This window comes from Aphis gossypii, chromosome 1, assembly GCF_020184175.1.
Source record: "Aphis gossypii isolate Hap1 chromosome 1, ASM2018417v2, whole genome shotgun sequence".
Classification (NCBI taxonomy): Eukaryota; Metazoa; Arthropoda; class Insecta; order Hemiptera; family Aphididae; genus Aphis; species Aphis gossypii.
Genome location: NC_065530.1, coordinates 65,207,618 through 65,234,149, shown reverse-complemented (window position 1 = coordinate 65,234,149; position 26,532 = coordinate 65,207,618). Strand labels below are relative to the sequence as shown.

Genomic DNA, 26,532 nt, shown 5'->3' with positions numbered 1-26,532 from the left:
TAAAATGTATACAGAATTTTTATTATTTGAAAAAATCGTATAAAACTCAGGTAACGTCTAAGTATTTATGTACAACATTCACGCAACTGGTTTGCAACTATTGTTTATAATTTTATAAATAATATAATAAAAATAATAATAATTAAAAAATCTAGGAAAACAATAATTGTTCGCTTAAAAGTTACACTATTAAATGCATACTGATATACTTATTTAATATAAATATTGTTTTTGAATTTTTTTTTTTTGTTTTTTTTTTCAAACTTAATACTAAATTCACTCTAAAACAAATCTTTTATTTATACAATATTTACATAAGATCATTTAATAGAATAAAGAAAACTTTTTTAAAACTTTACTTTTAAAATAATTTTTGAGTAACAGAAGTTTAAGTAGAAGAACAATATCAGCCCAATTAAACTTGTCACTTTAAGTACTGTTTATTTTGTTATATTGGAAGACAGTATGTCGATAGTCAGTTGATGGAAAATTAAAAAAAAACTATTTTGTATGTACAAATAAATTGTACACTATTGGCATTAAACTAAATTTTTAGGTACACCACAATTATGATTGATATGTACAAAAATTACAATGTTAACAAAATTAATCTTCTGTGCGTAGTCAGCTGGAATGACACAAATCAAATAAAAGCTGAGAAATTGTTCTTGAAGATTCAACATTACTCAGTGCTATATTTGACAAATGCGCTTCATATCGTTTTAAATGCCTAAAAATCACGTATAAATTAGATTTCATGAATATAATATATCCAAATAAACTTTATTTTATTTTTATACAAACCATCTTCCAGTAGAAGAATAAATGACTAGGTTCCTCAATATAAGTGCTGACGTCAGACGTATGCTCTTGGTTACAGGACCTTCATTATCATCCTATATAAAAAAAAAATAAAACATACATTTCATGAATAATATTATCAAAGAAAATCATAATATACAACTAAATAAAGAAGCTTAATAAAATTTGAAGTGAAATTTATAACTACATTTAGCAGTGATATAAAAATAAAAATATATTAATTATTTGTATTAGCTCTAAAAATTATTTATGATCAGTTGTTTCTCTTTTTTTGAAAACATAAAACAAAATATATTACAATCAAAAAAAAAATTATTTTTTAATATTAAGTGGTTACTATATTTGAGAAAGTATTATCAAGGAAATATTGAACTAAAAGTTCATTATTTATAGTTTAAACTTTTAGGGTTGTGTTCCAATTACTAACTTAACTTTAAATATACTAATTACTGATTCAATAATAAATCGATAATCTAATGACATCTTTTAAAGTTAAAATGTAGTAATGTGTAATCTATAACTTTACAACACAGAAAATTAGTTAGAGATATAATGTTATGTTACCGCTATGTAAAAGAAATTACAATTATTTTTACTATAAAATATTTAACCAAATATTTTTCTTTGCTCCCCATATTTAAGTTAAAATTTTTATTATCGTAAGTTATGAATATTGAATAATATGATAATAAATATCAATATAGGTTAATATATATATATATATATATATATATATATAATATGCATACTACCAATACAAAATAATGTATATTAATATATTATTATTACACACATTGATACATCAATATACTACTATAATGTATTATTAATCAAACAAAGTTATCTATAAAAATAAATAATTGATGCATCAAATTAAAAAGAATTTTTTATTTCACAAACATATCTAAAGTGCTAGTATGATTAAAGTGCTTAAAATATTATGTTTTAAAAGCTGTTTTAAATTAAATTTCATCCAACAAAAATAAATCATATATAAAATAGCATACATTAATCTATAAAGTGGCTACAATGCTACCTACATATTCCCTTTGAAGTAATGTTATATTAACAATTTATAAGAAAATAATTGAAGTTACTGTCAAAACAAATCAAAAGCATTGAAACGGTTCGTGAAAATACTCTAAAACAGAGGTTCCCAAACTGTGCGCCGCGGTTTGTTGTCAGGGGAGCCGCGGCTGTACCTCGCTGCCGACTATGTTATCTGGTTAATTATTTTATCTATATTATTTAAAAAAAAAAGTCGTAAATTTTATTAAGGGCGCCATGAGCAAACTTCAGTTCTAAAAGGGCGCCACGAGTAGGAAAAGTTTGGGAACCTCTGCTCTAAAACCTAAATTAATTAAAGAATAATTTAAACTGTTTTGTATAGTAGGCTTTAACACGTTGACCGCCATACAGCCGCCGGCGGCCGTACTGTTGTTTATTATTACAACGCCATCGGTCTATTCTGAGGGAATTACCAAAACGTTCGAAGTGTTATCTCTTGAACAAATAGGTCTAAAAATACGAATCAAATACCAAAATATTTATTTTCATACATAGATTATTAATTTCTAATAATAATTGTACGGCCGCCGGCGGCCATACGGCGCCTCGATAATACGATTCACTATCAGACGCCATACAGCCGCCGGCGGTATAACTTATTTATTGTAACAATTTTTTAATTTTTATCTTTTAAAAATGAATTCACGGGCTAAAAGGTTCAAGATTGGTGATGAAAGTGTTGTTAGGGGGTTATTGGAAGAGTCTGAGTCTGATTTAAGTTCATTTAGTGAATTTGATGACACGGATGAGGACAATACATACATGCCTCCGAACTCGTCAGGTGATAATCAAAGTTCTAATGGTAAGTACAACTATTATATTATATATTTACTATTATATTTAATAATACATGGGTATTAGGACTATTAGGTACAAAAATATGTAAAGTAAAATATAATATAATTTTTTGTAAAGAAAGATTTTAAATTTAAATAAACAAAAAACTAATAATGCTAGATACAAAAAATAATTTAAATACCATCTTATCGCAATACGGTTTTATTTTGTAAAATTTAATTTTCTATACAACTTTTTTTTGTCTATTAAATATTTAAAAAATGGTGGTATTTTCAGATAGTAGTGAAAGTGATGAAAATACTTCAGAGGTAGTTAATAACCACCCAAAGACCTCTATACAAACATGGAATGACGTAACGAACCAAAACCAAAAATATTTTTTATTTGAAAAAAATCCCGGTTTAAAAATTAAAATACCGCACAATGCAACAATATGGACGTACTTGAACTTATTTATAACTGACGAAATAATTAATTTAATGGTTGTCGAAACGAATAAAAATGCTGAACAGGTGTTGTCTAAACATAGATTGACTAAAGCTAGCAGATTTTCGAAGTGGGTGCCTACCAATGATGTTGAAATCAAACAGTTCTTAGGTTTGCTTATGTGGATGGGACTAGTCCAAATGCCTAGTTTAAAAGATTATTGGAGTGTGAAGATGTTGTATAAAAATTGTGTTACAAAAAATATCATGTCAAGAAATCGATTCGAGTTGATTATCCGATTTTGGCATTTTGCCGATAACGATCAAGCTCCTGAAAGTGATAGAATTTTTAAAATTCGAAATCTGATTACAAAAATGGTTCATAACTTTCAAAATGTTATGGAACCAGAAGAAATGATGGCTGTAGACGAAACGATGGTTCCATTTCGTGGGCGATTAAAATTCAAACAATATATTCCAGGAAAGGCGCATAAGTACGGCATAAAATTGTTTAAACTTTGTGGCGTTAACGGGTATACGTATAATATGGAAGTTTATGCAGGCAAAAGCCAAACTGATGGAAGAGGACTAGGTTGCAGAGTCGTTTTAGATTTAAGTTCCATTTATTTAAATTCCGGCAGAACTATTATCACAGATAATTTTTATACGTCACTTCATTTAGCCAATGCGCTTTTAGAAAAAAATACGCATTTAATCGGTACATTAAGGTCCAATAGAGTTAAACTTCCAGAAGTTACAAAAGCAAAGCTACAACCAGGACAAATAGCAGGAAAAGAAAATTCAAACGGTATTGTGGTTGCCAAATGGCGTGACAAAAGGGATGTCACCATGTTATCTACTCGTCATGACATTTCTATGATAGATACAGGTAAAAAAAATAGGAAAAACGAATCAATACTAAAGCCAAAAATAATAATTGATTACAATGCTGGGAAGGCTGGCATTGATTTATCAGATCAGCTATCCAGCTATAGTAGCCCTGTACGAAAATCAATAAGGTGGTACCACAAAGTAGCAACCGAAGTCTTATTAGGAACTGCAGTAGTGAATGCATTGATAGTTTATAACTTGAATACGCCACAGAATAAACTAAAGATCACGCAATTTCGAGAATTATTAATAAATGAAATGCTTGGATTCGTTGGATTTAATCAATCAGAACAGGACCAAATATCACCTGTGTTACCAAAAACACGACGGGTAAAACACGTTTTTATACAAACTACATTAAAATGCAACAGAAACCGAAAACTGCGAAAGAGATGCACTCATTGCTATAACGAAAAGACAACTACTGTAGGATCACTACAGGCTTGCAAAGATGTGAAAAGGGTTACAACTCTATGTGAAACATGTAATATTTACACGTGTGCTGATTGTTTTGTTAAGCATCATACAAAATAAAAATTACTATTAATTGTAAACGAACATTTAAAATTTTTTAATTAATTTAAATATGAAAATAAAATAACTTATTTATAAAAGATATTGTTTTTTTAAGTTTGATTTAATAATTCGTTATTATAAAAGATGTTTAATTTGTTTTATTTATTAATTTAAAAAATGTATTTACTTATTTTAATTTTTTTTTACTTAAATAATACCATGACATTGTTATTGAATAAAATAAAGTGTTTAAATGAAAACTAGGTATGCTTTAGTTATTTTATAATTTTAAAAAAATGATAAGAAATTAAAATAATAATAATTTCTATAGGTACTTATTTTAGCCACAACATAATCATGAAAAAACATAGAAAAACGGTAAATAATATATCAATCGAAGCGTAATTTTAAGCTCTACGCCATAAAAATATTATAAAAATCATTACTACAGCGCCAACAAATTTATTCCTATATAAATGAATATGAGAAATGCGGCAGCCGGCGGCCGTATGGCCTGGCAGGAATAAAATGTTACGGCCGCCGGCGGCCTAAAATTCTTAATACGTAACCATATTTTTGTGACCGCCGGCGGCCGTATGGCGGTCAACGTGTTAATAATAGAATGAATTGACATATTACATATTAAACTTATGGATTGGAACATTATTTGTGTTTTCTCATAGTTTAATCGTTATTTAAGTTATAAATATTCAATAGTCAGGTGAACATTCATAAATTATGATGAACATAGGTAATATTTTAGTACCTACCCATCCAAAAATCCTAAGCATAAATTGAATAGATATAATTATGACTAAAAATAATTTTTGTAATATATTATTGCTCACCATAATATAACCAACAACCCCTCCCCAAATGTATACCAAGACAACTAGGCATCAAATAACTACTTTTACTATACCACTGTGAGTATCTTTATAAACTAATAACATATTTAAAAAACAAAAATACACAAACTACGAAGTTATTCTATGATATGAATTCACTCTAATGTTAAAGCTTCCTATGTAAAATTAAAATTGATGAATATGAATTTTCTATATTGTATATGAATAAGGTATATATAAAATGTATGGAAGTGGAGTCCTCTTAGTAATTGAAATACAAACTTAGCCACAGTATTCCTTAACTTTTAAGTAATATATAATAATATTTATAGTATTGAAAAATTGAATTTTAATGTTACAAAATAATTTATCTAGTAATGTATTTACACTAAACAATAAAACACCTCTTTAAAAACCAAAAGAATAAATAAAATCTTATTATTAGTTATAATAGCTATTAATACCCATTTAAATTGTAAATATAGCGAATGTTTTTTTAATGAAAAAAAAATTATAACAATAGGTACATAAGTTAAAATAATTGGAAAATGTAATATTTGATTCAATAATCAAAATTCAAATTTGCCAAGTAAAATAAATCAAAAAAATATTAATAGAATATCAAATTAAAAAATATAGTCTAACTAAAGAAAACAAATTATCTATAATTATTAAGAAAATATTATCAGTAAATAAATATAATATTTGATAAACTTCTAAGAATCAACTTCACAAGCACAAACGAAATCACTAGCAATAAATATAAACTCTCTTGAAACATGCAATATGAATAAATAGTAAAATAATTTACTTTTAATCAATACTATACAACCAAAATTTGAAAAGGCACACACTCAAACAGAATTTACCTGATCGACATTTCCAGCCGATTGATGATTTCCAGCCGCACTCACTAGTCTTTGCTATGTTTCAAGAATACATAAAATTAATTAATTTTCTGATTCCAGAGTAATTTTATTTTATTTCTAACATAATAATATGTAAGATATTAAATTTGGTATGTTTCATGAAAACTTAAACACACTACCTTTAGAATAAGTTTAAATTTTTAAGTAACTTATCTAATTCTTAATTCTAAAGTGAGTTTAATATTAAATACTTATCAGTATAGTTAAAATTTTAAAATATTACCTGTAGTTCTTTGGGATTAACAAATTCTAATGCATGCCTTTTAATGGCATTAAAGGCAGCATTAGGTGCATAACCAGGATGAGGTGTTGGTGGTGCTGGAGCTGGAATTTCACTACGACCACTTTGAGACAACTGTCTTCTTCGAACTGCCATCATTCTCAATACCTGGAGAAAAATAATGAAATACATAATATTTGTAATTATAATAACAATTATACAACACTTACATCAGGATTACAGTGCCTATCAAATAAATGTGTCATTAATGAAAATCGCTTGCGTTTCATAGCATCACATCGTTCCCATAAACATTGCATTTCTTGTACTCCATTAGAAGGACAATGAGACTCGCACGCATGCATGTAAACTTCATTGGCAGATTTAAAATTACGCATACACCCTCTCCACTCACATAAAAACTGTCCTTGATTGGTAGTGGTATGGACTTCTCCAGTTACTTTTACTGGGGTTGTAGTACGTATCCTAGTTTGAACGGACGGCGTAGGCATAGAGGCAGATACAATGTGAGGTACAGTCTTAATGACCTTAATTTGCTGTTTATTAGCATTAGAAGTGACAGGTGTTACAGGTCTAGTCACCATAGTTGTGGTTTGTTTAATAGTTGGCGTTGTTGGAATTCGTTGCACAATTACTTTAGATTGGTTAGACGGTGAAGAAGTTTGAACAAAATTAGTCTGACTTAAAGTCATAGTATTGGATGATTGATTATTATTTCCAGCAGGCTGTTGAAGAATTATAATTGTTTTAGCTCCTGAACCTTGTGGTGTAGTCTGAGCAACAAGAACAGTTTGAGCTTGACCTTGTACTAGAGCAGACTGAGGTTGTGCCAAAACATATTGAGGACCACCAGCAGTACCTTGATGAACCATTGTTACAATACCTCTTTGATTATTTGATGGCCATTGAGTATTTGAAGACGATACAATGATTTGCCCAGGAGTTTGAAAAATTTGCTGAGTTGTGGGTTGAGTATTAACTTGAATTTGCTGTTGAGGTGCAGGAATTGTTTTAGGCGGTTCATCATCTAAACCATCAATATCTTCTAGAACATCAGCTGCTAAAGCAGCATAAAGATTGGCAGCAGTTGAAGACGCTTTCATATTACTTTCATCAACCTCCATATTTTCTTCATCATTACTATTGCTGTTACCGTTGAGATGTGGTTTTTTAGGAGCTTGATCACAAGGAATTTCCTTATCAGCTGACCGTTTTCCTCCAACAATCACTTTAACTAATTGTTGTCCAGGTTTTTCTTCTCCTGCTTCCTGTTTAATTTTAATACAAGAAGCTGTTGATTTTTCTTTTGCTTCCAAGCACGCACCATTTAGTTCCAATCCATTGTCACCAACTTGTATGGTAAATGGTAAAAATGGTGCATCTTTTTTCTCAATTTCTTTGTCTAATAGCCCTGATAACATTACACTCTTCGAGGCTATGTCGTTTACTTCTGATACCTCTGGAGTTCCATTTAAAAGAGATTCCTTTTTTGGCTCCAGTAAAATCATTTCGCTTTGATCTATTAGAAAAAAAAATAAAGTTTATGGAATATAAGTTATAAAGCAATAAAAAATAAAAAATAATATACCTTTATCACTTAGTTTATTCAAGCTATTGGCCAACATTTTATTACTGGAGGCAATTGTTGTAATAACAGACTGTTGTTCTGATTTAGGCACAGTTACACTTGTATCGTTTTTACATACCTCCTATAATAATTAAAAGTTATTATTAATAATAATTAATTAGACCAATTAATAACCAGTCACTTACATCTGAAGTAGTAGTTCTGATACCATTGATCCTGGCAGTTTGCTTAGGTACTATCGATGATGCTGAAACAAATGTAGTAGTGGAACTATTTTGTTGTTGTAATATTTTCTGTTGTTGTTGACGCTGAGCCACCTATTTTCAAAATTAAATAATACTCAATTATAATAATAAAGTACTATTAAAATCATTGAAATTCAAAAAACCAGTTGATTACATTTAATACTTGGTTCATAACGAAAACGAGTTTTTCATTTAAAAATATAATAGGAATTTTAAAAAGAGATAAATAGTTTGAAATAGAAGATAAGAAAAATATATATTTAACAATAAAATATGTTATACTTAATACCTGTTGATTACTTTTAATCAGAAATATCAAACAAATTTATATGTAATATTATGGTATATAGCCAATCATAAAATATTTTAATATTTATAAAATTGAAGATTTGTTAGTAATAAAAAGGAATATCATACAAAAACTACTAGAACTCGAAAAATTGTTTAATTCAAATGTAAGAATTGTTATTGTTAAATACTAAATAATAACATCAAAGAAAATAAGCTTAATTTTATCTGTTAGTTAATAAATATTAAATTTAATTAATTAGTTATACATTATTATTCATCTACTTTTATAAACACGTTTAGCTGTAAAACAAAATATTAGTGGCACATTATTAATTTAACCATGCTAACAAACCTTACTTCCACCTTCAGTTCACAGAATGAAATTATTTGAATAAACATCTATATTCAACATTTATAGTAACTAAAAACAATTAACCCAAGAAATCTAAGAAAAATTTAAATGTTCCCGTAATAGTTTATGGTTTTTAATTTACAAGAATTAATTAAATAATTATACTTTTATAATTTAATATTTTTATTTGTCAACTTTGAATAAAACTTACCTCAGTAATTACCGATGAATTGCAATTTTGAGAAGAAGCATATAACGTGCATGACTCATTATTACTAAGTTTAATGGTCGCAGAAGGGACATTCAATTTTGGATCCTGTACCTTGCTAGCTAATAATGTTTTAATTAAAGATGTATTGCTATTAGATAATAATGATCCTTCAGATTGAGATACAGTAGCAGATGCAACTGTAGTGATGACAGATGTTTCATTTGCAGTGTTTATGGTTGATACAGGATTCTGAATGGTCTAGAAATATAATAGTAAGATAATATAATCTACTTAAGTAACAAAAATATAATTTTCTTTAAAAACATTAAAAATATGTTAAGAATGTTCACAGCTAAGTTAAAATTATTTTAAAATATAATGAACCGTTAATAATAAGAACTTCTTCAATATTTGAATAAAAATATTTTAATAACAACATAATTTCAATAATCAACTTGTGATCAATAAATTGTTCATAAATATTAAAGACATCTAACACATTTTTTTTTAATTAACAATTATAATAAAATGATTACCTTTCCTAAAATTTCACGTTTAATTAAAGGAGAATTCTGTTGGACATTAGTAGCTGGTGCACTGAGTTGTGCTTTAAGGATAGGTGAGGTAGGAATGGACGATTGTGTTACAGATGTAGATTGTGTCACAACCATTGGTGTATTGACTGGGAATGACAATGGTTTTGATCGAACCTGAATTCCTTCGTAAGCAATAATTTGAGTAGGCGGATCCATGGCCATTCCACCTTGGCTTTGTGCAAGCTTTACACTTTTTGGTCCAACACCAGGTCCAAACACAGCTCTAAAATACAATTTTGAATAATTTGTTATACTTATAAAATCAAAACAATAAAAATTTACTTGACACAGCGTGGGAAATGAAGTGGAGCAATAACACCTCTTCTTCCAGCTCTAGCACAAGCAGTCATGTATAATTTATATAATTCAGCTTGGTCAATTCCTCGTCCAGGAGTAGGGCACACTTCAAGCACAGCACGAATCCAGTTCAATGCAAATTGTTCATTCTCTTGTTGGATCATATTGGCTGGTTGAGGAACACTAGGAGAAGTTTGGTTTGTAGACACCACAGCTGAATTGGTTGTAACAGTCATAGTAACTAAATAATACACAATAGTTTAAATTCAATGTTCAAAAATATGTATGTAATTATCTGAAAGTACCTGGAACCATAATTTTAGGGCTAGCAACTGATTGCACAGGAGGTGGTGGTGGTCCAGTTGGTGTTACAGATGTAAAAGTATTTAATGTTGTTGACATAACAGGTACTGCACTTGGAGCGTTAGGTAATATAACAGGGTTAGCAACCGCTGGTGTGGGTAATGGGAGTACATTCTGAGATGTGAAAGTCGAAATGAGATGTTGAGATGCATTAGAAGGTGGAGGAACACTAGGGGCTGCCATCATGCGTGTCTTTGGTGCTGATTCTGCAGCAAATGTTGTCGTCGAAGGGGTCGTAACAGTCTCAATAACTCTCATCAATATGCATGCTTTGGGACCATAAGTCTGTGCCTACGTGTACACAAAATAATATATAAATATATGTTCTTATAAAAGTATGTTAAATTATACATTACCTCGACAGTAATTAAAGATACCAGAGTATCAATAACCCCATGCACATGAACAATTGCGTTACAAGCACGTTCACCAAGTGAGCTTAATGAGTAAAGACATTCCAATGTTTGTATCAACAACATGATATCATGCAAGGATAGCATGTTACAAATTTTATCGTATACCTAAAAACATAACATGTTTAATATATTTTTATTTGAATTAGCTTTGCATTTTGTTTTACCTTTTGATTAATATTTTTTAATAAAAATTCTTCATTTGATTCTTTAGAGCCCATTCTATTTAAAGCCTCAACCGCACTTAGTATGATGGAGCGATCATTAGATTCAGTAATATTTTTACAGACAATATTTAATGTAGCATGCTGTAATGAACCAACATCAAGAGGTACTACAGGTCCAATATTACCTAACATCTCAAAACCAATTTGATGCAAACAATTCCACCTTGTTGCACAGCACAACAAAACAAATCTTAAAAATGTTAAATCTTGACCCATAACTTTCATGTTTTCTTCAAAAAATGTCAAATTTCTGAGTATTAATGCCACTTGATATACGCGTTGACCATATGGGTCATCTGTACCAAGAGGCCTTTTAAGGCCAAACAATTCATCGTCAGAAGGATCAAAATTTAATTTCACTTTATTATTTCTAAAATCATCATCATCGTCACTACAAGAACTTGACTCATCATCTTTTCGTGGTGTAGTTTTAGGGGTTCGAGCAGAAAAACGACTTTCATCTGTCAAGTACATAAGCTCTTGTTCATCAAGAACTTCTTTCCAAAATGATTTTATTGACCATTTTCGTACTTTTCGGTAATAGTCATCCCAATACTTACGCGAAGCAGCTATTAAAACATTGAAAATTGTCATTAATATTTATACAATTTTTTTTTAATTATATTTTTATATATTGCTCTTACAATGAGTAAATACTCCAGCGTGAGCCAATAAATGGTGAAGAATTTGAGGGCACTTTGATAACTTAATTGCATGCTTGTTTTCATTAGATAACAATATGCAGACATTAATTGCCAGATCTTGCTCATTAGGTAAAGGTGATAGCAATGATAAAGATAATTTTTCATAATCACTTGCTTTGTAGAGATTGGTTGATAAACCATGAAATGCTCTTACAGGTTCTAAAAAGAAATTGTTGTTTTTAACATTTATCTTTATTAATTAGCTAATATTATGTACATACCATTAACAGCATGCTGATGGTGATTATAAACTAGAGGAACAGAATGCAATGCTCTAGCAGACCATTTTTTGTGTCTACTATCTTCATCATCGTCACCAGCAATTGATCCAGTTTCTCCCAAAAAGTTAATTTTTTCATAACGATCTAAATACCTGTTAATACAATTTAAAATAACTACATTTAAACTCTTGCATTAATTGTGCAACCATACTTATTTTTAATTTATTTTACAGAATGTAATAATAATATGAATTTTTACTTTATTTCTACCTTACCTTAAGTATATTTGTTTCAATGCAACTTCAGCATTAATACAAGATGACAGCAGATCAAAATTTTCCAAAAGATTTTTCCAGTCATTTCTTTGGTTAACCTATAAAACAAAAACAAATTATCAATTTTTTAATAGGATATTTCTAATTTAAATGCCAATAATATAACTAACAATTTATTGTTAAATTTAAAAGAACAAAAATATATAAATCATTATAAAATTTAATATGCACCAAATTGTTTAGTATATTTTAAACTCAATTATTCTTTGAATCAGGGGAATATTCGAGGAGGTGATGAAGGCATTCAATAAGAGGAATATATAGAACAAATTAGTTTTACCACTCATGATATTATGGACATGGGTAAAATATGATATTACAAGCTTGCATACAAGCAGAGACGACCTGGCCCACTGGGATACCAGGAGGTTCCTGATTGCCTGACTATTAGAAGATAGTTTTTAATTTCTTCATACTAAAAAAAAAAATACATTAATATGTCTAATACACTTTGCCGACCTCAATTTTTATCCAAGACCATCCCTGCATATGAGAATACAACACATTGATGTGATGCTGATAAATGATACTTAATAATCAAAATAAATATACAATAGTATGATTAAAGAAATGCTAAAAAATATAATATCAACTGAACAAAAAACGTAGTGTTATCTTCGTGTAAACGTTTTACATCGTAATTAAATCGATAGTAAGTACTTATATATCTTATTGGCGAGGAAACCACGACTATGACGTGGCGGCACCGTCTACATACATACGAGTACTAACATAAACAATAATTAAATAATATAACCAACAGTTTTTGGGATACATTTTTAGTGCATTCTTCACACGACTACTCGAATCGTAATGGTGACATTGAAACATTTGAAACCCCCGACAAACCACATCGTAACGCCGATCGATGGAAACCCGGAATCCAGGCCTGAACGCGTTACGATGTAAAAAAAAACCCGGGAAATCGGGAAAATCGAAAAGAAGAGATACCTAATGTGCGCTGGCGACAGAGGCACGCACACTGGTCAGAAGTGCCCCCTCTCCACGTGACGGGTGTGTATACCCAGAATATGTGTATATAGAGTAAATATCGTCGGTGTGTTGTGCGATTCGCGGAGATGCTTAACGACGACGCCGACGATTACAACTACGATGACGGAACCACGTGGCGTCTGCCGGGGGTATCCCTCCAGCTGATCGAGTAACGGTGACGTCACACACACACACACACACTAACACACAGTGGAGAGGCCAACACAACTCTACAACTACTCTACAGCCCCACCACCAAAACAGTGTTTTTATCAATGGCCCCTTGTGCGTCAAGATCAAGTGCATGTCCGTGAAACCGTCCTCACGATGCACACCGAGGTGCGATTTAGACAAGCCCCCCACCCACCCCCAAAGAGTGCCAAACATATCGACGCGACTTGGTGCTGTTGCACCACTTGCTCAGAAATCGCAACAATAATAAATATGACAAAATAAAATATCATAACATACTACCTATCGTGTATGTAACTGTGTTAAGTATCGAACCGGTACATGCAAAACCGATAATCGATAACTCGACTATGACTCTCGTAGTCTCATCGGATGACCCGATTTCTAATCGATTCATAGCGTTATGTGTAATACTTTGTTTACAAAACATTCATTATAATTTATATCGAACGTTCAACTGTTATTATTATTTACCTTTGACGTATTTTTGGATCACAAATGATAAAATACTATGTAAGTACACTGTATACTCATATATAGTAGGCCAGTAAAACGAATATCTATATAATAAATAAAATAAATAAATAAATTTTAAATAAATTTTTACACGAACTCAAGAATACACAAATATTTTGGTTTTATTTTATGGACAATCAATATTACAATATTGAATAAGGTTTTATTCATAATAACTTATTAATTATCATATAATCGTACTTGATATCCATAAGAAAACTAAAAAGAATTAATATAAGAACCTAATTAAAATTCAAGCTACCTCTATAATGTTTTATAAGTAAAATAAATATCAAAAAGTATCTACGTAATAATTTATGCTATTAAAAGTAATAATATTGAATATTCTGATAAATATTTTTATAGTAATAATTTCAATATAACACAATCACGTAATATTTTTCAATACTCGAGTTATGTACATCGTAACAAATAGAATATTGTATAATAGGTCAATATATATTATAAATTGCAATGTAATGATAATAGAAGAAATCAAGAGGTGGGTTATAATAATACTCAAAAAGTTCCAATCTACCTAATTAAAATGATTTGTATTTTTAAAAAACAAAACTAATTTTAAGTTCAAGTTGAAAAAAGTTCAGTATATTTAACATTTTATATATTTAAAAACTTTACTATTGTAGGGTTCTCAACTGAAAATATAAAAGGTACGATTTATGCAGAAAATAGTGACACCCTTTTATATTACTAAAATAATTAATTGCACAGCAAAGACTAAAACAAATTATTCATTCTCCTCTTTTAGCCTATGCAAACACGTGAATGGCGTAAAAAAAGGTTCATTTAAAATTGCGCTACAACTATGGAAAAATGTTGAAATAACATATTATATTATCGTATACATATTTAATCCATCAAAAAACAGTGATGCCTACCTTTGTACATAATAAATTAAGAGTAAAACCTGTACACAAAGCATAGGTAATAGTCGGTAATCCTTGAAGAAAGTTTATACAATTGATGCGACTTAAGAAGATATTACACCCGAATGTGTTATCTCTGTCTTAAAAATATTACAACATAGTTAATTTACGTTTAGTAGAATAGATTTTAAATTGATAATTTTAATATCAGAGAGAATTGACCTATTATCAAACATTTAGATAAAAAATTATCTGATATTATTATAGGTAGATGAGCATTTTTAAATTTTAGTGTTTTACACGATCTTGCATAAAAAATTACCAGATATATCGATAATGTGCTTACCTTAATGTTTGATTATAGGTCAATTTATTTTAATATTTATGCTAACAACACAAAATCAATTCTAAGAAAAATTTACTACGTTGTACAATTAACATAATATTATGCGGGTGGCGTTTAGAAAATATATGGTTTTTGTGAACTATTCCATTTTATTTAGTTTTTACTTGAACATTGATAAGTAATTACAAAAAATAGTAATTTGTTCAAGTATGATATTTACATTTATACGTATCTTCATTAATAACATAAAGCATAACTTAATATATCACATTCATACATATAAACTTTAATTATACTAGCTTGAAAGAAGTATGAATTTTATTTTTAATTGCATAAATTGGCATTAATTTCTTCATACAGTTCATTCAGAATATAATATATAGAATCGAACAGTTATTAAATTGTAGTAATTGGGTCGGGGAACAATTTATAGTTCCAGGGGCACTTTAAACAGATTCTCTTAATATTTGTATACATGTAACATGGAAGATGACATTTAAAATAACTACAGGCTACAGAATATAATATAATGAATAAAAGATAATTTTGGTTTACAACAACTATTTATAACGCTCTTGATTATTAATTATTAACTTATTCAAATGATATATAGGTACCTATATTCAAACGAATAAAATAAAAATAAAAAATTACGAATATTAAAAATGATCTCATTTCATAAACGATCAAATACAATTATTTCTTTCATATAAGGCAGTTTTACAGTAAATATGGAAGATTCGTTTAAAATCCAAAAGTCACTAACGCGTAGTATTCACAACACTTGTGAACCTATTCAAATTATACTTTCATTAAAATGCTATATCTATCAATAATATATATGCCTAGTCAATAATTATTCACAATGATATGACTTAAATGAGAAAAATTTATGTTTTTAATTTTAATATAAGTTGTAAATCGCAATCGAACAACAAAGTATTAAACATTATTTTTAACCAAAACATAATATCATATTATACTGATAATTAAAAAAAATGTTGTATTATGAACCACAACGCGTCATTCCAGTATTCGGATAAGTACAACACAAAAAATTACAACAATTATTATATATTATCATCAATCAAGTAATATATTATGTTAATTAATTATACCTATTTGCTTGAAGCTGATTTATAACTAATGGAAAATAAATCATAAAAATATATATAAAAATATGAATAAATAACCTAACATGAAAAAGTTAAAAAATAATATTTTATTTATTTATTTATCTACAAAAGATGTTAATAAATAAAAATAAAAAATCATAGCAAAGAACACGTTAAACATATAAAAATATTTTAATATTTAATGTAAAACCGATATTTATATTTAAATAATTATTGGTGCGTTTTTATTAAATATGAATATTAATGTAAATTAACAATACAATTATTCATGAAATACGAAGCTAATTATTAAAAACGTTTAAATATATTTTTTAAGTGATGGATAGTTCTAAAAACGAGTGTATCTTGTACACTCGACTAACATAGTATTTATGTCAATAAAATACAATAAAGTATAATAATTAATGAATAAGAAGAAGAACTCGAGTTAAACCGAACAAGACTATAGTAAATAAATAATCAAGCTAAACACGAGTTAAGACTTGCCTAATATTTCCAATAACACCTAACAAATTTAAATATCTTTATATTCATAATATTTTTATAATAATCAATAATATATTATGGCGAAGTGTTTTATTATAGAGTAAAAATACAGTAAACTATTCGACATTTTTTTGAAACATATAGATAGCCTCTACATAACGATTTTATTAAATTTAAACACAATAATTTGTTGGCATTCGTATTACACCATAACATAAGGTTTCCTTCCAATTTTCGATGATATGTTTTTTTATCTTATACAACAACACAATGTAATTTAAAGACAGACATTTGCTCAGAAAAATACAAAGTATAACCAGCAGCAGAGCAACAGACTGAGTTATTGATTTCACTTTACAGAAATCCCAAGCGGTGTACAAATACTCGTAAACAACTACGCGCGCGCAAGCACTCGTTTTATTATGAGATCCAAAAGCTTCATATTGAAGTTTCTAACGTAATTTCTTATCCGTACCAATTCCAAGGCATCATTTGACGTTTGATTAAAAATAAAACTTGGCTGTCCACAAATTATAAAATTATATACATGTGGACCCTTACAGATTTAAGTAGTTTTTGGGTCTGGCTAGTAAGAGAAAAAATGTACAAGAAACACGGTCTGCATAAACACGAGTTCGAATAGCACTGGAAAGCCAGATGTTAGTGTTTGGATAGATTGTAATAGTGCCAAAGCCATATTATATATGTGTATATAGATAAAATGTTATGCTTGAATATGAATTACATATATAATATAGTATAATACCATAATACTATTTCCCATGTATGTAGTGAGTGTAGACAAGAAACGTTAATAATCATAATATATTCTACGTATACAATAATAATAATTGAACGATTCGACCGAGCTACAGTATGGTAGAATGGATCACATTGGGGCGCTTGCTAACGTAGGTAATATACATATATTATTTAAACGGTAAGTCAGTAACGGTCGAGAAACGCATATTATAACACAATGCTTTGACCATTATATTTTATATTTAAAAAGGAATAAAATGTACATAATACTTCGAAATTCATGTCAACTTAAATATTATACATATTATATAGGCATAGAACTTCCAAGTAAACGACATTGATATTAAAATAACATACAAGGTGTATCATGACAGTTTTACATTTAAGTGTATTAGATCATAACGAATAAAGATGCACCCAGGCACCTTGTTCAAAAAAAAAACTCATAGGTAATAATAATTCGTTCGTAATTTTTGATATCAAAAACGTATTGGACTAGTTTAAAGTTTTTGTTTCAACGGTCGCACAGATAGAGTGGAATAATAAAACATCGTGTCGATAATAATAAGTATAAGCGAAAACCGTTCCAGGGAGCTGCTGCCGGCGGCGTCGGGGACGGTAGCCGACGCGCCGCGATGGCCGGCCATCTAGAAGTGGCGGGAGCGGGACCGAGGGGCGCAGTGTTGACGCGGTTTGAGGATAAAAATATACACAAACGGTGATGAGGGGGGGGAGGGATACAAAATATCTTAATGATTTTATATTACAAAAAAAAAAAATAAATAAACGTCTTATTAACCGCCGCCGATACACGACTCTAATATCACGAAAAACAAAACGCGAGTTTGAGCGCGCGAAGAATGTGCGATATTCGACGCGTCGTCGTTAATACGGGATGGGGGGCTTCATCGGTACACCGCGCGCGTGTGTGTGCCGTGAATATCGTATATTGTGTGTGCGTGTGGGTTTGTGCGAACGATGGCCGACCGGAAGCGGTTCGACGACCGGCGGAGACACAGGCGGCGGCATATAATATTTTAGTTGGATATTATTATTATTATTATTATTAAATAGGTGCGGAGAACACCATAGCCGTCGACGCAACCGAATAGAGCGCAGCGGCGACGGCGGCGGCGGTCGTTGATGACTGGTGTGTGTGTGTGTGTGCGAGGTGGGGTTAAACAGACGCAGCGGTCGAAAGCAGGATTTCTGTGAACGGTGGCCGCGGCGTCGCCGTCGATTGGTGGGGGAGAACGGTTGCGGCGCACAATCGTTGACAGCAGCGCAACGTTGCCGCATCGTGCGCGCCCCCGGATCCGTTCAATAGCGCCACGATGCCACGAAACGAGCGAACGGCGGGCATCGGGGCCCCATTCCCTCCACTCGTCATCGTCACAACACAACAAACGCAATAACATTATATTACACACTATATATATATATATATATACATCATACACATATATAATAATATGATATACACGTCGTGTGGTACGACGAACAGGCCGCGCGCGCACATACGCCGTTTGTATACAATGCCGAGCACCGTAGGCCATACGTATAATCCACACATAATACACACACGAGACATCGTAATGGTACAAAGTGTATACGATTTTTTTTATAATAATATTATTGATACGATTAAAAGTCGTCTGCGCGTTTCGTATTATTATTTGTCGTACGTTATTGCAATATTTTATTCGAAAAATCCCTTGAGTAATGACGGGGGGGCCCCCGCTCGAATACACCGGTTGTGGTGTGACGACCACCGGTTCCGGGGATTTCGGCGATCGTCCCGTAAGGTATGCGCGGCGGCGGTGGCGGTCTAGGCGCGCTCGCGGCGGAAACCGCGCCGTGGGCGGCTGGGCGGTATTCGGAAACCGGAAGTGGGGCCCCTGGCACGGCGGCGGCGCCACCGATGTAAACAATCCGCGGCCCGTGCACTAGGTCAGGACCGCGCCACGGTGGTCACGTGCGCCGCCGACACTAGTGTGGATCGCGGTGGACGGACGGAGGGGGGAGCGCAGGCCGCGGCACCCGTGTGGCAGTAAGTCACCGGCGACAGTGATAGCGACGAGTACGCACCACGGCGGGTACATGGTAGGGCGGAGGCGGCGGCTGCGTCGCGTGATAAGCGCTCCGGCGTGTCTGCTTTTAGATCCCCGAGATCGACCGCGCCGACCGATCGTGTTCGCGTGTTCACACAACACGAGACACGAGTATTAGGACGTGCACAAAAACAAACACCTCGCGTAAACCGACTGTTCCGCACAGCTCGGACGGTTATCGGGTTTTCACAAGATAGACATCGTGTCAGCCCCACACGTAGCAAGCCCGACAGCTTTCTGATATTTTTCTTATACCCCTTACGAAAACTACAGTATATTATCGTACCTATATTACAAACGTTACAACGGATACACGAAAAAACGTTTATTTTAAGGACCGAACAGATCAGAGTGGGTGGTTGTTTCTCAAAGAAAAACATCCGTTTCGGTCATTATCAAAACCGTCCTAAGAATCAAATGATTTTTAGTTCTTTAATCCGACTGAATTGTACTAGATCACGCGATTAACCGAGTATAGACGTCGACAGAAAGCCAGAAAATACATTTTTTTTGTTTTAAGAATCGACAATTAAAATTCAAGACACTGTCTTAAGAAAAGACTATTTTTGATCGAATCTTTGTGTACAATTTTAAACATTGTTATGGCTTACTCGCCTAGGCGAATTTTATCCAATTACGACATACGTTCGAATTTTCAACACTACCTATTGATTTAAACAAAATTAATTATAAACTCACCTTAACCCATCCTCCTTGTGCGGTGACCAAAACATATAAAAGATATAAATCAATATCTTTTCCGTCAATTTTTGGCGAGACACGGCTTGGTGTTCTGAAACAAAAAAATCATTTTTTTCTTTTATAAACTTGCTGTAGTTAGTAAAATAAATACAAAAGATAAAATATTTAAATTGCTATCTATTAGCACAGTATGTCCAAAATAAATCGATCATATTATGTTATTTAGCAAAACCTTATGATTAAGGATAGATCGGATTTTGCAGATAACTGCTAAACCAGTTCTACACTCAGCAATCAATCACAGCATCTAATATGATACCCATAAAATACATTTGATACTTCCAATTTCCACTAGTCCTTGAGGCTTGAATAGTATAATTAAGAGAATATTTTAAAAACTGCTGATGAATGTGAATGTCGTAATATACAAGTCATAATATTAACATATAACTTGTTAACAAAAGATTATATGAAATAATCTCGGAAATAATACAATTTTTTTTAACTAGATTCTAAGAATGGAAAATATACCGTTTATGTACTGTTAACGGTTTAAACTGTAATTTTGGGAAAAAACATGACCAAGATAATACAATATTAAACATTTTCAATAGTAAATAAATAGATATGACGTTCACACATTTAATGTTTCGTTTAATATTTATTATTATAATACGAAGATTATTTGAATGATATGAGTATTCCTAATAGGAAATTATTAATTTTCATATGGTTTCTAATTACACGCATTAACCACGTTCGTCTTCCTACTCCTGTCATATAGTTAAAATTACGATTTATGAATTTTAATTATATAAAAATAAAAAAAAATGTTCTTATATAGTTTTCCGTACATTTTTTTCAAATAAACGTTCTTACTACTACGATTGTAATTTGGAACTATATCGACTCAGGTGTTGGTTTTGTAGTTATTGTAACTATATTTTATTAAAACAAAAAAAAATAAATAAGCATAAACAGCTCAATTGTATTGTAGTTTTTAATTACTCTAAAAATAATTAGGGTTTGTCCGCAGACATATAGTGCGAAATTTATCAATAAATATGGGTACATCTAACAAAGAGGGAAAGTCATAGATTTCTAAGAGCAATATTATGACGATATAACGATTTATCTAATGATAAAGTCAGCAATGTAGAAAGTTTTTACATTTTTCAAAACCGTGAAACACGTTGAATTGTTCACAAGATGTAAGGCTCTAATGGTTAGTAGACAAAAAAGTGCATCCAATTCTTGTTTATCGTAGTATACAAAAAAAAGAAAAATAATAGCTAACCAATAAAATGAAACACACAATCGATATCACTGTTGATCATTACTCGTTTCATAGAATCGTAATTATAATTTAATTTTATTAAAAATAAGTAATACCTATAAATATAGCACATACGAATATATTACGATAACAACTGTATTCTACCAAACAGTTAGTAATTCAGGGAATTACGGTAGAATTTTGAAAAGCGTTTTGATCTGCGCGAGGACATTAAAATACGATCATAAAGACGTTGAGAGAGTTTGAGACCGAAACGGCTCGTTCTTGAAAAATGTGTAATAAATACTAATAACCAATGATTAACGAGTATTATTTTTAAAATTCGAAACGAGGACAGATTGGCGTCGTCGCATCAATAAACGATTATCTAACCGTTATTATGGTATGACGTTTTTTATTTTTTATTAATTCTACTGGTAGTAAATAATATTATTGTCTAATAACCGTTAATGGATGAAGCCCGACACCCTCCCCACCCTCACCACACACACACACACAAACACAATATTTCCGAATAAACTCCTATAGTACGTGTGGTGGTAAACATCGGGACAACGTCAAAAAGCTCCAAACAAACGCCAAAACTTCGGACGACCGTTGAGGATCGACACGTAATGCGCGCTTAGGAGCACCTGGCGCGCGCGACGATGCGTTCGTACGCGTCCGCTTAAGCATTTTGGAGGGAAACGTGGACGAGGTCGCGGCGGCGACGGTGGCCCACGCGCGAGGGAGGGTAGCGGTGTGCCGGAGTCGACGACGAAAACCCGCAGATAACAGGAAGCGGACCCCCAGCCACGGGGGGGGATGTAAAAAGCGTGCGAATTCGGAACCGCGAACGACAAGCGTCCGGGCCGCTTCGGCGGGTGTTGGACTTACCCTCTGGTATCGTGGAAGTGTTGCAGGTCCCTGAGGAAGCTAGCCTTCTCCCTCGCGTAGCTGGCCGGATCTTTGTTTAGGACGCTGGCCATGCCTGCTGGATGTGCCGGGAGCGTGTGTGCGGAGTTACGTCGGTGGCGGGCCACGCGCGTGTCGCGGACCTGGGAAGCGCGCGCGCTGGCTGCTTGTCAGCGCTGATCGTCTCCGAGCATATTTTCACGTCGTCGTCGTCGTCGTCGTCGTCGGCGGCCCGTGCATCGTTATCACCGGCGGCGGCCGTTATCTAAGCCGCGGCGGATCTGTGACGGACGCGCTCACCCCGCGCTGCTACTCGCACGTACTCAACGGCGGCGGCGGCAGCGTCGTCGTCGACAGCAGGAGCGACGGTGGCGGCAATAGCACCACAGTCCAGTCAGCGGCGCGCGTCCCGTATCGTGTCGCCCGGCGGCCAGACCACCAGCACGCACTTACGCGGACGTCGTCGAAGCGCGAAAAAAACTGCCACGGGATTTATACGATTTTAAGGGCACACACACGATAGACACTGCGGCGCGAACACACACAAAATGGCGACAACCGATCGGCGGTCGTGTGCGCGTCGGGAAGAGTGGAGAGAAAAAAAAAATAAAAAACCAAACGAAATAAAAACAAAATAAATAACGTGCAACGTCGGCGGCGGCGGCGTGTTTCGCCCGTGCGTTTCGGTGCGCGGTTGTCGTGTTCGGGGCCGGCCCGACGCAGGCGAGCGCGGTGGCGACGGGCAGCGACAAGAAGGAAAAGGAGAGAAAACAAAAAAAAACAAACCGATCGGCTAGCGGAAAACCGGGAAAAAGTCGAATATTTATTCACTAGGCGATCCGGCGGAGCAGACCGTTCGTCATAGCACACAGTGTGTTCACGTCGGTCGGGTCGCTCCCACCACCCCACCAACGAAACATCGTCCAAACATCAAAACCTCGTCGCGCGCGCACGCACCTCGTGCGCGCGCCACAGCGCAGACCCGTTTACAGTGGTACCAACGATTTATAGCCGCCGACGCCGTGAACCGTCGTACCTCATAATATTGTTATTATTATTATTATTACGTGTGGGTAATTTATACATACTCGTACAAAATATTTTATTATATCGTGTAATACATTTTTTTATTAATCGTAATACTAACTATGCAACTCTAATCGTACTCGAAGACTTACAAATTCCAATCGCCGTTAAATTATTATTACTGAATTGTATAGATTTGAATTCCCTCGGTTTTCGTCTTTACTGGCGAAACGCATCGACCGAAAATGCATTTTCGAATATTTAACGACATATTGCGGGTCGAGTGTGTGTGAGTGGGTGCGTAAGCACGCGTTTGTATGCGTCTGGTACCTACGACCGAAATTCAATTTCTAACGTTTATTCAGTTATGTAATGATGTGCGACGCGTGTTACACATTTATGACATCCATACATTCATCAGATTCGTGTGGAAAATTCTAAAATTCCAAATTTGATCGTCAATTGAATTTTAGAACTTAAATTTCTATGTTCCATTCCTACGGTTTAACTAATCAAATTTCTTTCCAATCGTCCATAATTATTGTCATTTAACACTTCCAAAATATTGGAAAGTGGTAATCGAAACGTCGCTCAACCGTTAATTAAATTATTTTTTTAGTGTCAATAAAATTATTACTTATTACTCATTAGTAAGTTAGCCACACGTGATATTCCTATGGTTAACTGGAAAATTTAAACATAAATATTATGTACCAAAAAAGAATTATTGTGAGGTGGGCAATCAATTTCAAATAAATAGCTGACGAACTTTAGACATTTTTACTGGACCCTTTCTGGTTGAAAGGTAAATAACTTCTTCACTAGAAGCCAATCGAACCATAATTTAATATTGGCCATACGCCTTTAGTCCTGATAAATAGAGAAGACCAATTTTTTACAAAACCTTCGATAGCTTTTATAGTTTTGTCAAATATATAGTTTAATGTAAATCGCAAATTGTCCATCTTTAGAAAAATATTGCACGCTACTTGACATTTTCACAAGTGTGCGAAAAATTGAATTATACACTTATTTATTTTTAAAATTATATTAAAAAAATTATCCACGAAGTTGCTATGGAAACTAAATTCTATTAATCATCGGTTGTTAGGGGCAACCAGGCAACCTTATAGACAAATCTGATAATGAAAAAAAAAATTGTATCCAAATTTTGTGGTTTCGTTTTTTTTTTTCTATGGAAACGAAATTATATTATTCATTAGTTATAAACTTATAGCACAGCATTATAATATTAATATTTTCATAAATGTTATTGTTTTCAAACTAACGATCAGAAAAAAAAATATTGTATTCACTATCCGGCTTAAAAATATATAGGTACTCGTATATTTGCAACCTATAAACTATGTTAAAAAACAAACACTTTCTTGCTATAATAAAATAGTCGTGAGCATGGAGTATGCAGCGGTTGTCGTGTTTGAGTAATGTCAAGCGCATACCACCTGTAAACTGGGGGCAGACACTTTAAAGTGTATAATACAAACTAAATCCCAAAATAACAAAATTTCAAGTTCACTTCCTTAGGCCGAGGCTATACACGGCGTTTTTCGTCGAATTGAAAATGCGTTGGTTTATATCAGAGTAGCTATACACAACGGACGTAATACGTCGCGTTTTTATTACTTCGGCGTTCGATCGCCAAAACGCAAGCCGACCGGCGTTTTCCGCCGCGGATTAAAGTGCGACGTATTACGTCCATATCGTGTATAGCTACTCCGATATAAACCAACGCATTTTCAATTTGACAGAAAACTCCGTGGAATATGGCATATGTATAGCCCCAGCCATACGCGTGTTACTTTGTTTAAACTAAGTTTTTAACTTTGACTATGGCAAGTGAAATGAAAACCATGTACACTGTGAAAAATAACGCAATTTATTGATTATATTGTTGTAGATACAAATTTCGATTTCAAAAATATTTAAAATATAATATTGAACGATGGTGTTGTTATAAAAAAACGTTTAAATCTTATAGGTAATCAATTAATCTCTGATAATGGTATAATCAAAAAAGTTATTAAACATAATCATAACGAAGAAAACATTAAGCCGTCAAATCGTGAATATATAAATAAAAACGAAAGCTCTTAACGTTGACAATATTTGTGAGAAACTAAATAAAATAATTAATCATGAACTCACGTGATGTAGATATAAATGATACGTTAACTACATAATACGGTTTACAGTTAATCAGAAAAAATATGAACTATACACGATAATATATTTTGCCCAAATTAACAAATTTGGAGAAACTTTCATGAAACTATTTGAGAGATTTTTTATTGTCAAACAACAATGCAAACTTTTTATTGGTAAATAATAAGGATTCAAATATTTTATTATTTCTACTAACTTTCATTTTTTAAATAATGCTAAAAAATGTTTGTTGATGACTTTCAAAAGTTGCCCAAATTCTTTTTAGTAAATTTTTCACAGTTCATAACTTACAAAATGGTAAATAATATATACCCATCACTATTATTTTTTTCTACTTTCTGATAACTGATAAGGAATCAACAATAACTTATGAAAAAGTGTTTTTGCCCATTTTGTCTACATGTAATAAAATAAATATCGTATTTACTCCAAAAAGAGAAAATAGATTTTGAAATGGCAATAAATTTAAGTCATTTAACTATTTTATTAGTTTGCAGGGTTTATATAACTTCGAAAAGATATATCGATTTCATTTAGGTCAAACTGGCCTGGAAAAACTAATCAATTGACCTAAGTTTTAATTAGAAAATTTAAGTGATAGCGGTACATTCAACATTGA

At 32.3% G+C, this 26,532-nt stretch overlaps 1 protein-coding gene across 4 annotated transcripts; it reads right to left on the bottom strand.

Moving 5' to 3' along the window:
- LOC114123068 (AT-rich interactive domain-containing protein 2) lies at positions 1-23,622 on the bottom strand. 4 transcript variants are annotated; one of them, XM_027985930.2, is made up of 18 exons: positions 22,686-23,622; positions 20,510-20,603; positions 12,322-12,419; positions 12,047-12,198; positions 11,766-11,984; positions 11,062-11,690; positions 10,838-11,002; positions 10,424-10,772; positions 10,104-10,359; positions 9,762-10,044; positions 9,226-9,483; positions 8,312-8,443; positions 8,127-8,247; positions 6,748-8,057; positions 6,521-6,685; positions 6,238-6,291; positions 805-896; positions 1-730 (listed from the first exon to the last, which is right to left on the bottom strand). In XM_027985930.2, the coding sequence occupies exons 1-18, from the start codon at positions 22,775-22,777 to the stop codon at positions 625-627; spliced, it is 4,575 nt and encodes a 1,524-aa protein (XP_027841731.2). In that variant the 5' UTR covers positions 22,778-23,622; the 3' UTR covers positions 1-624. The 4 variants fall into 4 exon arrangements, with proteins under 4 accessions (XP_027841731.2, XP_050054774.1, XP_050054773.1 ...); XM_050198817.1 differs by having other exon boundaries at positions 9,337-9,483; XM_050198816.1 differs by lacking the exon at positions 6,238-6,291.
- Positions 23,623-26,532: the final 2,910 nt, after the last annotated feature.

Bases quoted from the DNA above. Each gene is read 5' to 3' on its own strand.
- LOC114123068 (XM_027985930.2), bottom strand. From the start codon at position 22,777: ATGGCCAGCGTCCTAAACAAAGATCCGGCCAGCTACGCGAGGGAGAAG. The intron at 12,199-12,321 runs GTAAGGTAGAAA...TTGTATTAACAG, and splicing joins TTGAAACAAATATACTTAAG to GTATTTAGATCGTTATGAAA. The intron at 6,686-6,747 runs GTAAGTGTTGTA...ATTTTTCTCCAG, and splicing joins ATAGGCACTGTAATCCTGAT to GTATTGAGAATGATGGCAGT.